This window comes from Balaenoptera physalus (assembly GCF_965194825.1).
Source record: "Balaenoptera physalus genome assembly, chromosome: 7".
NCBI lineage: Eukaryota > Metazoa > Chordata > Mammalia > Artiodactyla > Balaenopteridae > Balaenoptera > Balaenoptera physalus.
The window spans coordinates 18,603,741-18,618,454 of record NC_138886.1 but is presented as its reverse complement, the minus strand read 5'-3'; the positions used below and the strand labels follow the sequence as shown (position 1 = coordinate 18,618,454).

The window sequence follows — 14,714 nt, the reverse complement described above, 5'->3', positions numbered from 1 at the left end:
ATAATTTGTGGGGCTTCTTGTTCAAAATCAGGACACAAGTGCCATTAAAGGTACAAAAACATAGCTTCCTTTCTTCCACAGTCTCTCTCCCAGCCTGTCAGGATGTTTTATGTTTGCTACTGAATGCTGCACTCCCTCTGGCAGGAGGACACTCACAGTGTGAGCGCAGACCTTCCTGGGTGCACAGAGCCCCACGCCACACATTTTTGTACTCACCTGGCTGTTGGCAGGATGCTCCAGCCGGATGCAGCATGCCCTGGCTGGACGCTGAGATGCAGCCTTCCCTTCCCAGGGTCCCCTGCTCCAACCCCCGGGCGTGTGCAGCCATCAAAGAACTGCAACCTCCACACTGGGTCACACTTGGTACCTGGATCATGGGTGGGTGAGAGGCTCACCCCCACCACTGACTCACCTGCAGAATGGGCAGAGACGCTGCCAACCTGGGGCAGGGAAGGCTGCTGCCACGCCCCTCCCAGATTCACCATGGAGCCTGTGTGCTTGACCCCTAAACATTCTGCACTCAGGACCCCGCAGGAGGTAGAGGGTAACAGTGGGACACGGGCCTCACCCTGCCCATCACTACCTGGTCATCATTCTGGATGATGAGGGCAAAGGACAGGGCTGGGAGGGGGAGGCCTGCTTGGAGCTCAGGCTCCAAGCCCCCGGTGCATGATCTATTGTCCCATCAGACTTCACTTACGCAGTACAAATCCAAACAAAAAATTAAGGATTTCAGGACAGTGACTGGGGAGCATTAAACCCAGATTGTGTGGCCCTTCCGAGCGCAGGGTCTGCGTGGCCGCACTGGTCCCACACCCGCGGAGCTGAGCCCACCAGCAACATAAGCCTAAACATACGTCTGGCAACTGACCTCCTCTGGGATGTGACTTACCTGATCTTCCCCTCCAGACTAAAGAACGTGTTTCCCCGGGATTAGGGAACGTTTCCAGAAGCCCCTTTCCATGTGGAGTTCTGCTAGGCTCTAGGAAGGACTCAGCTATTTTCCAACTATTGCACTTCGCTCCTGGAGGGACATAGGAAGGATTGTGAGGGCTCTGAGAGACTGAAACTACTTAGCCAACGGTGAGCTCCCCGAAGGTCACTCTGTGTCCTCTCATCTCTATGTGAGCTGTTTACCTCTGGACAAGCAGCCTGTGACTCCAAAATTAGCAACACTTCTTTTTATACCCAAATGATTGTAGCCTGTACTCCAACCAGTCTAAACCCCCAAAGTGGTACACCACCCCGCCTAGTGTTTCTTGGCTGTTGAAGAGACCTTTGCAGGTTATACTCTGATACGTACAGGCAGAGGGAAATCCTTCCTTCTTCCACACCATCTGGTTGCGACATTATCTAACTTTGCAGGTTGCCTTGACCCTCACTAGGCTGCCATTCTACCGGGCACGGCTGTCCTCACTGGGCTAGGTTCATTTCTACCTCCTGCTCTGACCAAGGATGAGGAAACACTCTTAGACATTGAGGATAACAGAACGGACATAGGACACAGAGTGTAACATATAATTGCTCCAAGAAGTGGCTTCATTCAAAATCCACTGGTCAAGTACAACCTGATGGTCCCTTATGTAGTCATGCTTGCCTAGCTCTCAGTCTTACGCAGGAACCGGTTCCCGGCACGCCCCCCTCACCCGTCACATCCCAGTTGCCCAGGGTTGCTAAAGCATCTCCCCATCACAGCCAAGTCTAATGAAGCCTGCCTCCGTATAAAAGTGGGAACGTTTCCCTCCTAGTTTCTAAAGAGTTCTTGACCCAGTCCTTATCTTCTGCAAAAGGATTAGATCGCTCCCCGGATGACTGACAAAGGGGATTATACATTCTCTTCAGGGAAAACTTCACATTCGCCCACAAGTGGGTATTATGGCCCCTTGATGTAGAGTAGACAGTCTTCATTGTTTGGTACTTCTCTATGCACTGGTAAATAATACGAGGTGAGGGTAATTCACTCTATGTTCTCTGTACTGCTGAGTTCCGTTCTGTCCTCTTTCTCTCTCTCTCTCTCTAACAAGCTTCCCACTAGATCAATATGATGAATGTATCAGATCTACATACCCCTTACTTATAATTCCTTTTTATCTACTCTGCTTCTCCTATACACAGCTGCTCATAATTCCACAAGAACACTCTATGATTTGGGAGAATATTTTTTCCAGGGAAGTAACTTTCTGAAGCCTGATTTTATTTAAAATACATATAAATATTATGTATGTATATGTGCACTTATCAACTTGTCATCTAAATCTGAGGAATTTACATTAGGTGGGTGGTGGTGTTCAACTGAGATCATCTTGAATAACCAGGAGTGACTTTTGGAGTTTTTGTTTTACGTGGATACCTAAAAGGGGCTATAAAGTGATTTTTCTCAGTATAAAAGGGTCTACTTCATCCACTCTAAATCAACTGATTGGGAGGTTCTTTTGTACTAGATGCTATTCCATGCCTGAGTCAAGGTGAGACTGGCAGCCAGGTAGAGTATGGAAGTAGATAAATAAGAAAGACTCCTGTTTTCATGGAGTTTCTGGTATAGGTGGAAACAGACAACAAAGATGTAAACAGATAAACCAGATAACTTGCAGATAATGATGAATGCCAGGAAAATAAAAGGTAGCAGAGTGACAAAGGGACTAGGCTGGTAGTCCTTAGACTGGGTGGTCAGAGAAGCATTTCTGAGGTCAAGATGTTTGACTGAGACTTGACTAGGAAGAAGAGGAGGCAGCCACGCAAAGATCTGGGCTCAAAGCTTTCAGGCAAAGGAAACAGCTAGGGGAACGCCCTGAGATGGGAATAATCAGCTCTTAAGGAACAGAATGAATCCTGCAGGGCATGAGTAGCCATGTTAAGGAACTTGAAATCCAGATAATTTGAGGCTTTTAAGCAAGAAAATGGCATGGTATAGTTAAAAGATCCTTTTGACTGCTTTGGAGAAAAGATACGGTAGATGGTAACAGTGGGAACAGAGAAAGCAGTTGGAAAGCCATCATGACAGGCAGGGTGAGAGATGAGTATGGCTTGTGTCTGAATGGTAGCAGTAGAGTTGGCCAGGGAGGGGAGATTTCAGGATATTTTCTGCAGGTGAAGGGAGTAGGACTCAGTGATAGACTAGATGTGGAAGAGGTGAAGGAAAGAGAAATCAAAGATGACTCCTATAACCTTGACTTGAGCGATTGGGTAGGTGTCATGTGAAAGCATCTTCTGAGATGGACACACTGGAGGAGGGAGTGCGGCTAGATAATGAGTAACTGCCTCCTAAGGTGAGGCCAAAGGAACCAGGGAAACTGTGTATACCTTTCAAATTACCACTATTTTCACCTTTATAAGCAAACAAAACAATTTTAAGTTTCTGTCTCGACTGGGCACTTCACTGTGGTTCAGTCTCCAGACTTAGAACAGGGCCATACACAGAGCGAGTCTTGAAGATAAATATAGACACATATTAGTTGAACGGTATGAGAGTAAAGCAAACTCAACCCTGGCAACGACTTTGTAGTTTACAAAGCACTTTCCCATCTTGATCCTCACTTTCACCCTACAGAAGAAATAGTATTGCGACCCTTATTTTACAGAAGAGAAAACTGAAGCCAAAGGAACAAAGTGACCATTTCAGGCTTACATAACTCCGCTGGATCCTGAAACACAGGTATCTTGAAACTGCGGTCCCAGCCTTTGTCAATAAGACAAAGAGTCCTGGAAAATCTCCCTGTGTATAAACTCCCAGGAGCTTTTCCCTCCATCACTTTACATCAGCCAGACTCTGACTCACAGCTGGAGAATTAGCCTCCTTATTATGTAGTGAATTCCATGAGTACACACCAAGTGTTGTTTTCTGTAACAGGCTGAAGTTGCTACCTCTTTCAGTCTCTTTCTTCCATCAAACATGGAGTATTTTTCCTTGGAAAACTGTGCCCAGGTTAAGGGGGCTTCTCCCTGGTTTTGTGTAGATGCTTTGATATGCTCCAAACTCAATAACTTTCCTTCAATCCCTGGGGCCTTGGGAACAGCCAACCCACATGTGGTGGGAAGCGAGGCAAGAGGGAAGGAGGAATGTGAGGGAGACACAAACACAGCACAATGTTTTCTTTCTGAGAAACTTCATCAAGGCTCCGATTCCAGTGACCTCACCTTCAAGCAATGCCAGCTCCTTTGCTCTAAATCAAAGTTGACTTGTGGTGGTGGTTCACATGCTTTGAGTCTAATGAGCCTACAGCTTCTGATGTTGCAAAAGAATTCCTGAGGGTAGTTAGCAACTGCCCTCTGAGATCAGGACAGTCAATGACCCTGACATATGTCAACTTCCATGTTTCAGGGCAGAATCCTGAAGGAAGGTGTACATGGGACACTAGGCTGTCCATGTGGTGAGCCTCATTCAAACCGGGACACTTGCTGCAAACTAGCAGGGTGTATTCTGTACTCTCCTTTCAAGGAAATGAAACTAAATTATAGAAACAGGCTCTCAAGGGAGCGCCCTGCTTTTGTTCTTGTCTCTCACCCTTATGTCTTTTCTCAAAGCACTTCATGTCACTTCTCTGCTCATAATCTTCTAGTGCCGACTTTTCAGAAATAGAATATAATCCATGTGTTTTTGATGTCCTACAAGGCCATTCATGATCTGACCCCCGGCTATATCTGACTTCTTTTATCACCGTTTCCAGTACTCATTCCCATACAAGCTGCTCCAGTCTTCTTGCTATTCCTAAAGCATATTAAGGACTCTCTGCCTCACAGTCATTGGAACTGTTGTTTCCTTTCTAATTGAATGGAAGTCTCTTTCCATAAGAGTCTCACGGCTCATTTCTTCAGTGCATTCAGGTTTCTGCTCAAATATGACATCTTAAGAGCATCCTGGCACTGCATGGTGGTCTCTTTAATAGTCCTGTGATGATTAATTTCATGAGTCAACTTGACTGGGCCATGGGGTGCCCAGATATTTTCTTAAACATTATTCTGAGGGCATTTTAAAAATTTTTATTTATTTATTTATTTTTGGCTGTGTTGGGTCCTCATTGCTGCACGCGGGCTTTCTCTACTTGGGGCGAGCGGGGGCTACTCTTTGTTGTGGCGTGCAGGCTTCTCATTGCAGTGGCCTCTCCTGTTGCGGAGCACGGGGTCTAGGCATGCAGGCTTCAGTAGTTGTGGCACATGGGCTCAGTAGTTGTGGCACACAGGCTTAGTTGCTCCACGGCATGTGGGATCTTCCCGGACAAGGGCTCGAACCCATGTCCCCTGCATTGGCAGGTGGATTCCCAAACACTGTGCCACCAGGGAAGCCCACTGAGAGCATTTTTGATGAGATTAACATTTAAATCTGTAGGCTGAGTGAAGCAGATTGTCCTCCCTAACATGGGTGGGTCTCATCCAATCAGTTGAAGGCATGAATAAAATAAGAAGGCTGATCCTCCCTGATAAGAGAGAATTCTTCTTGCCTGATAGCTTTTGAACTGGGGTATCAGCTCTTTTCCTGCTTGATACTCTTCAAACTAGGACATCTGCTTTTTTGTGTCTTCAGACACAAAAACTGAAACATTGTCTTTTCCTGAGTCTCAAGCCTGCTGCCCTTCTGACTAAAACTATACTACTGGCTTAACTGGTTTTCAGACCTTGATACTCAGACTGGAACTAAACCATTGGCTCTCATGGGTCTCAAACTTGCTAACTTATCCTGTACATCTTAGGACTTACCAGCCTCCATAACTGCATGAGTTAATTCCTTATAATAAATCAATCTATCTATCTATCTATCTATCTATCTATCTATCCTATTTGTTCTGTTTTTCTGGATAACCCTGAGTAATATAAATACCAAATTAAGAATAAAATAGGATAAAATATAACAAATTTAAAGAGTTTTTAATTCAACACCAATATACCCATCACCTAGATTCCACTTCTAATATTTTATAATACTTGTCTCCTCTGATATGAACTTGAACACCTCAAGGAAGTCTAACATGTCATCAGCAACTGTGACAAAGTTATGCCTTTTAATGAATTTAAATCTATCTTCGTGTCAATTTATTGCTCTTAATAAGTTTGTCATTTAAATATTAAATTACTAAGAAAACATCTTTTAAATGCCAAACCATAAGTTGAATTTTTATGACAAAGTAAATTAATTCCTCTTTGTCAATTTTATATAAATTTAAATATATTTTCTATAAAATATTTTTCTATTAAAATGTTTGCTAGAACTTTTATTGGGATGGTATTGAATCTACAGATCAATTTGGGAGCACTGACATTTTAATAACATTTGAGTTTTTGACCCAGAACACAATATATTTCTATATTTATTTAGTTCTTATTTAATTTTCTCAGCAATATTGTGGAAGTGGCAGCATACAGGTCTTTTGTCAGATTCATTCTTAAGTATTTCATATTTAAATGGTATTGTAAATGGTAGTATTTCTTTAATTTGAATTCCTGTTTGTTGCAAACACACACACACACACACACACACACTCATATATATATATAATTTTTTTAACCTTTTTCTTGTATCTTGCAACTTTGCTAATCTAATTTATTAAGTTCAAGTTTTAAAAAAATATAGAAGGGGGTGCTTCCCTAGTGGTGCAGTGGCTAAGAATCCATCTGCCAATGCAGGGGACACAGGTTCAAGCCCTGGTCCAGGAGGAGCCCACATGCCACGGAGCAACTAAGGCCATGCGCCACAACTACTGAACCTGTGCTCTAGAGTCCATGAGCCACAACTACTGAAGCCTGTGCACTTAGAGCCCATGCTCTGCAACAAGAGAAGCCACTGCAATGAGAAGCCTGCACACTGCAATGAAGAGTAGCCCCTGCTCGCCACAACTAGAGAAAGCCCACATGCAGCAACGAAGACCCAATGCAGCCAAAAATAAATAAATAAAAAATAAATAAATTTTAAAAAGGAAAAAAATATGGGGGTGTGTAGATTTTGTTGAATTTTCTACTTAAAAGATCATGTCATCTGTAGATTAAGCAGTTTATTATCACCTTTTAATCTAGGAGTTTTTATTTTCTTTTTCTTGTCTTATTTCACTTGCTACATACAACCTCCACTACAATGTAAAAAATTAAAGATAAGAGTAATTATTGTTATCTTGTTTGAGATCTTAGGGGAAACCATTCAGTCTTTCACCATTAAGTATGATATTAGCTTCAGGGTTGTTTGTTTGTTTTATTTGTTATCAGATTGGGAAGTTACCTTCTATTTTTAGTTTGCTTAGAGGTTTGTTTGTTTTTGTTTTCTCTTGTTTAATTAGGAATAGATGTTTGTGTCAAATGCTTTTTCTGCATGTACTGATATGATCATATTTTTTATTCCTTTAGTCTGTTAATATGAAAAATTATATTAGTTTATTTTCAAATGTTAAACTAACCTGACATTCCTGGGATAAACCTCACTTGATTATTGTGCACTGTCTTTGTCACATATTGTTTGTTTGATTTACTAAACATTTATTTAGAATTTTGCATTTATATTCATCAGGGATACTGGAATGCAGTTTTCCTTTTATTTGTAATGTCCTTTTTTGGTTTTTGGATAAGAATAGTGTTTGCCTCATAGAATGAGTTGGGCAACAGTCCCTCCTCTACAATTTTCTGGAAGAGGTCATGTAGAATGGCAATTATTGTTCCCATAAATGTTTGGTAGAATCATCAGTGAAACCATTGGGGACTGGGGTTTTCCCTGTGGGATGTTTAACTACAAAGTCAATTTATTTAATAGATATGGATTATTTCCTTTTTTCTTCTTGAATGAACTTTGGAATTTTCTTTCAGGGAATTTTTCCATTTCATTTAATTGTTGAATTTGTTAGCATAAAGTTGCTATAATATTTCCTTATTGACCTTTTAAAATCAGTAGACTCTATAATGATGTCAATTTTCTCATTCACAAATGATGTGTGTCTGTCTCTCTATTTCTATCTCTATCTTTCAGTCTTACTAGTTATTAATCAATTTTATTGATATTCTAAAAGAAGCAGATATTTGATTCAATGATTTATCTCTGTTATTTTTCTGTTTTCTAATTTATTGATTTCTGTGCTGATTTTTAGTATGTCCTTTCTCCAACTTACTTTAGATTCAATATACTCTTCTTTTTCTAGTTTTTAATACTGGAAATGATGTCATGGTATTGGGATCTTTCTGCTTTCCTAATAAAGGTATTAGTGCCATAAATCTCCCTTGAAGAACTGCATTAGAAGTAACTCACATATTTTGATATACTGTGTTTTTATTTTTATTTAGCTCAAAATTTTTCCAATTTACCTTTTACTTTTCTTTCTTCTATGGTTATTTAGAAGTGAGTTATTTACCAAATGTCTTTGGATTTTCTGGAGATCTTTCTAATTTAATTCCATTCTGGTTAAAGACAATACTTTGTATAAATTTAATCTTTTAAAATTTATTGAGACTTATTTCATGGCCCAGAATGTATTCCATCTAGGTAAAAAATTTTGTGCACTTGAATGTTTATCATTCTGTTGTTGAGTGGTGTACTGTAAAAGTCAGTTAAGTCAAGTCGGTTGATAGTTTTGCTCAAATCTTTTATATCTGTTCCTGTTTTCTGTCAACTACTTCCATTAATTATTGAGAGATGAGTGTTGATATATTTAAGTATAATTGTGGATTTGTCTACTTTTTAAAATTTTTTTATTAGAGTAGAGTTGACTTACAACATTGTGTTAGTTTCAGGTGTACAGCAAAGTGAATCTGTTATACATATATCCACTCTTTTTTAGATTTTTTTTCCCATATAGACTATTACCTGTGCTATACAGTAGGTCCTTATTAGTTATCTATATTATATATAGTCATGTGTTTATGTCAATCCCAATCTTCCAACTTATGCCTCCCCCACTTACCCCCTGGTAACCATAAGTTTGTTTTCTACATCTGTAACTCTATTTCTGTTTTGTAGATAAGTTCATTTGTACCCTTTCTTAGGTTCCACATATAAGCAGTATCATATGATATTTGTCTTTGTCTGACTTACTGCACTTAGTATGAGAATCTCTAGCTCCATCCATGTTGCTGCAAATGGCATTATTTTGTTCTTTTTTTATGGCTGAGGAATATTCCATTGTATATATGTACCACATCTTCTTTATCCATTTCTCCATTGATGGATATTTAGGTTGCTTCCACGTCCTGGCTGTTGTAAATAGTGCTGCAATGAACACTGGGGTTCATGTATCTTTTTGAATTACAGTTTTCTCCAGATATATGCCCAGGGGAGCAGACACCTAAGGGTGGCCCGCATGCAGAGGTGGGGCTGAAACCAAAGCTAAGCCCCAGGGGCTGTGCAACTAAGGAAGAAGAACTGAAATCTCTCCCTGAAGCTGCACAGCCATGGATTAAACCCCCACAATTGGCTTGGTAAACTCAGCACCTGCAGAACATCTAAATGGACAGTGAGTGCTCCCACAACTGAGATATGTCTAGCTGTAGCAGCTGTGGACTTTGTGGGCATGTACATGTAGGGGTTGGGCCAGGTGAGAGTCTGAGCTTCCCCCACAGTGTCCACAATGGGTCCAGAGACTTCCCTAGAGGTTTGGAGGGTCTTCTGGGAAGATGGGGGTTTGCTGTAGCTCACCATGGGGGCAAAGACACTGGTAGTGGAGGTCCCAAGGAATTTGTTCTTGTTGTTTTATTTATTGTATTTATTTTTATTAAACATTTAAAAAATTTTTTAAATTTTTATCTTTATTTTATTTTTTATTTAATTAAATTTATTTATTTATTTATTGCTTCTTTCCTGTATTTTTTGCTGTTGTTTTTGTTTTATTTTGTGGTTGTTTTCTTTTGCTTTTGTTTTTGTTAGTTGTGTTTTTATTGTTTGTTTTGGTTTTTGGTTTTGTGTTTGGTTGTTTTCTTTTTTTTGTTTGCTTCTTTTGTTTTTATTGTTTGCCTTTTTTGTCTACTTTTTATGGCATTACTTTTGATTTTTGCTTTGCGTATATTGAAGATCTGTTATTAGGTTTAGGATTATTATGTTCTTTTGATGAATCCCCCCTTGTATGGAATGACTTTCTTTATCCCTTGCACTATTCTTTACTCTGAAATCTACTTATCCTGATATCGATATAGTCACTTTCGCTTTCTTTTAATTAGTGTTAGCATGGTATATCATTTTCCATCTTTCAAATTTTAACATATTTGTCTTTTTATATTTAATAAATTGTGTTTCTTATAGGATTTCTCATCTGTTTTATAATCTTTGACTTTTAATGAGGGTATTTTGATCATTTATATTAAAACTGTAATTGATATGATTAGTATTAAATTGATCATTGCTAATTAAATTGCTATTTGTTTTTTGTTTGTCACATCTGTTCTTTGCTCCCTTTTTTTTTCCCTGCCTTTATTTGGAATTAATTGAATATTTTATGATTGTATTTATTTCCTTTATTGACTTATAAATTATAATACTTTATTTGCTATTTTAGGATGTATAATATATATTTTAACATATCAGTCTACCTTCAAGTGATATTGTATCACTTTTCTGCTTCTGAATTTTATTTATTGTTGGCATACATTTTCCTTTTACATGTCATAAATCCCATTATTATATTATTATTATTTTTTGTTTAAAAAAATCAATGATCATTTAAAATGCTTTAAATATTCAATAGTAAGAAAAACTCATATGTAGCTGCCATTTCCAGTGTCCTTCATTCCTTTGTGTTGATCCATATTTCCTTCTGGTATTGTCCTACCGCCTAAAGGAATTCCTTTGACGTTTCTTTTAATTCGTGTCTAGTGGTGGTGAGTTGTTTCAGCTTTTCTATGCCTGAAAATGTCTATTTTTCCTTTGTTTTACAAAGATATTTTCACTCTGCATAAAATTCTAGGTTCTAGGTTGACATAATTTTTAAAAATTATAACTTTTTAAAAGTTATAATTTTACTACTTTAAAGATGTTGCTTTCCTGTCTTATTGCATGACTTCTGACTGTTTTAGTGTCTTTGCCTGCTACTTTTAAAATCTGTGTCAGTTTTGGACCGGTTTCAGGTGATTGATTTTTCTCCTCATTATGAGCCATATTTTTCGCTTCCATTTTTAAAAATTAATTAATTAATTAATTAATTTTTGTCTGCATTGGGTGTTCGTTGCTGCTCGTGGGCTTTCTCTAGTTGCGGCCAGCGGGGGCTACTCTTTGTTGCGGTGCGTGGGGCTCTCATTGCGGTGGCTTCTCTTGTTGCAGAGCACGGGTTCTAGCCTCACGAGCTTCAGTGGTTGTGGCATGTGGGCTCAGTAGTTGTGACACACGGGCTTAGCTGTGGCACACGCGGCATGTGGGATCTTCCCGGACCAGGGCTCAAACCTATGTCCCCGGCATTGGAAGGCGGATTCTTAACCACTGTGCAACCAGGGAAGTCCCTCTCTTTCATTTTATGCTTGGTAGTTTTATCCTGGATTCTGAACATTGTAAATATTACCTTATTGGGGGCTGGTTATATTTATATACTTGTAAATATTATTTAGCTATTTTCTGAGATACAGTTAAGTTAGTTGGAAATATTATGATCCTCCTGTGTCTTGCTTTTAAGATTTGTTGACTGAGATAAGAACAATCTTCAGTCTAGATCTAATTATTTCCCACTACTGTGGCAACACGCTTTTTTGTTTTCTACCTAATGTCCCATGAATCACAAGATTTTCTATTCTGGCTAATGGGAAAATGCACTATTTCTGGTCCTGAATGAATATCTAATACTGTTCCTTCTAAATTTTTTGGTTGTTTTCTCCCAGCTTTCAGTAGTTTCTTTACATGAAAGCACTGTTCAGTAGTCAATTAAATACTAGACAAGGATCCTCTGCATGTCTGTGAATTTCTCTCCATGTACTGCTCTCTCCTCATCAATATTCTGTTCCATGAACACTAACCACTTTGGTCCCTCTGGATTCACCAGTCTATTATCTCAATTCAGAGAGTTCACTGGGCTTTGTCTGTGTTTCCTCTCTTTGTGCTATGACCTAGAAAACTTCTCAGGACAGTAAACTGAGGCAATTATAAGACTCATCTAATTTTTTTGGCCTAATGTCCAGTGTCTTGAAAACCATGATCTCATGTATTTTGTCTGTTTGTTGTTGTTTTAGTGCCTCTAGTACTCCATCTTTGCTAGAAGTGGATATCAGACTGTCAGGAGAAGGAAACCAAGTAGAATGAAAGGATTTAAGGATCAGGTTTAACTGGATTTTTATTTCTGATTTTTCCACTTACTCTGTAAGCTTGTAAATCTTTTTTTCTCTTTTGAAGACTTCAGTTGTCCAACTGCAAGATGGATAAAATAAAACTTGTCTCAAATGGTTGCTCTGAGGACTAAATAAAGTGTAGGTAATAATCCAACAGAGTGCACAATAAATGCCTGTGTCCCGTTCTTTTGGTGGCACATGGTACGGTTGATTTGTTGAGATTGTGTCAACTAATCATAGCCCTCTCTATCAGTGTTCCTGCTTAGAGACAACTTCTCAAACAGTTCTTGTGGAATCACTTATTTGTACTTGACAGCAGGAATTCAAATTTATTTCTGCTAAATATTATTCTGTTAGAAACAGATTTATCCTTGTTCCACTCCATTCCTATTTCTCTGGATATTAACTCTGATGGCTAACCATTTTCTCTACATCTTCCAAACAACACTGTCATTTACAAATTGGCTAAGCACACCTTTCATCTAAAGTGTAACTCTCCATCTTGAAGTACTATCTTGTAATAAACACCTAAGCATCTCCATTTTCCTCCCATAATCTGGTAAAAAAAAAAAAAAGGTACACATATAGAGTGTATTTATAGTTTCTAAAAACTGTAAATCCAGAAAAATAAGACCACTTGTTATGCATCAAGGGCATGACCAATGCATTACTTCACAACCAGAAAATCAGCCAATTTCACAACATGTGACATCAGAAACAATATACAAGCATCTTTTAACATTGAGTCATTTTAAGAATTACATATTTTATGAGCCAACATGATCACTAGATGGTATTAATATCTGATTGATGTTTCAAATGTCTCTAATAGTCAGCCTGAGTAGTCAGATAAAAAGAATAAAGAGACTTCATAAGAAGTCTGATACAGAACCTAGCATTGATCATCAGAATGTTTGCTTGGAGCTTCCATTGATACCAAGTTAAAACACTAGTGGTGGGACAAATTGGGAGATTAAGTTTGACATAAATACCCTACCATGTGTACAATAGATAGCTAGTGGGAACCTGCTGTATAGCATAGGGAGCTCAGCTCGGGGCTCTGTGATGACCTAGATGGGTGGAATGGGGGTGTGGGAAGGAGGTCCAAGAGGGAGGGGATAGAGATATACATATAGCTGATTCACTTCATTGTACAGCAGAAACTAACACAACATTGTAAAGCAATTTTACTCGAATTAGAAAAAAAACAACAACAACGAAAAAACACTAGTTGCTGGATAAGTACTTCCCTTTATAGTGGAAAGCTTCACATAAAACAAGTAACTGATATTTTATAGGTTCTTATGGTAAAATGACATAGGATATTAAAAAAGTGGGGGTAAATTATGCAAATAAGGATATAATAATGACAATAATGGATTCCATTATAATCATTATAATATCTAAAACGTGTACATTCTTTTTAACTTTTTAATGATGTATAATACATATACCAAAGACCATGAGAACATTATTATGTATTTTAAATGTTTTCCATTAATATTTGAATCCTTTTTATGAACTTTATGTTTGAATAATGGTATCTCTAAACTGAGTTATAGATACTGAGGCTGAGAGAGTTTAGGCAACTTGCTTAAAATAGGTGATATTGCTATTATTAGGCATATGACTTAAGACTTGATTATGTGCACTGGATGATTTCAAAGCCATTGCTCTTTAGCAAAGTTGTCTTCCAGTCCCTATTTTGTGAAATGTACATATTCTATCAAATTTAATTACCATAGAAACTATGTAACAGAGAGTACTCTCTCTGTTTTACAAATAATGAACCCAAGCTTCAGTATGTTTAAGTAATATTCCTAATACACTTACTGTCTGACAGAATGGGGGTTCAAGTCCAGATCTTTTTAATTCTCTTTTAACCCACTTCCCTATTTCTCTCCATACTGCCCAGCTTGCCTACCTGCCTGCCTGTCTGCATTTGTAAATAAATAAATATCCATTGTATAATGTTTCCATCTGAGGTCCAGCCATGAGAAGGAGTAAGTCGGATGAAAGGAGGGTTCTGGGAGAAAGCATATGCAGAGACAAAGGAACACTTAGTGTGTTTGGAAACTGAAATTGCTCTGAGGAGGCTGGATCTCAAGAAGTGGTTTCAATCCTGGTTGCACAGCAGAATCACCAGGGAAGAGTTTTTCGATAACTACTGATGAGTGGCTTCATCCCAGACCAACTAAATCATCATTTTTGTGCATAGGAGGGGAGGCATGTATCTATTTGTTATATTTTTCAAACATTTCCAGGTGATTTTAAGGTGTAGCCAGGTTTGAGAACACTGAATTAGAGATTAGGTCTTGATTTCTTCAAGACCTGAAAGCCATGTAAATGAGTTGGATTTAATCTAAAAGGCAGTTGGAACCACTGAGAAGTTTTAAGCAGAGAAGTAACAAAATCCCATTCACATCTGAGGCTGCCATATGGAGAACACACTGATCAACAGAGTGGCACCATTAAGAAGCCAGTTGCAAAGATGATGGTGGTAATATATA

At 38.6% G+C, this 14,714-nt stretch overlaps 1 protein-coding gene across 1 annotated transcript in view; it reads right to left on the bottom strand.

Moving 5' to 3' along the window:
- Positions 1 to 14,714, bottom strand: part of LOC309664340 (uncharacterized protein) — a gene marked incomplete at its 5' end in the record, with an annotated part of 388,334 nt that overhangs the window by 244,966 nt on the left and 128,654 nt on the right. The window contains 2 exons of the mRNA XM_082469519.1: positions 893 to 1,024; positions 12,233 to 12,283. Of these exons, the coding sequence (XP_082325645.1) occupies positions 1,009 to 1,024; positions 12,233 to 12,283 (67 nt within the window). The 3' untranslated portion in view covers positions 893 to 1,008. The remainder of the gene's footprint in view (positions 1 to 892; positions 1,025 to 12,232; positions 12,284 to 14,714) is intronic.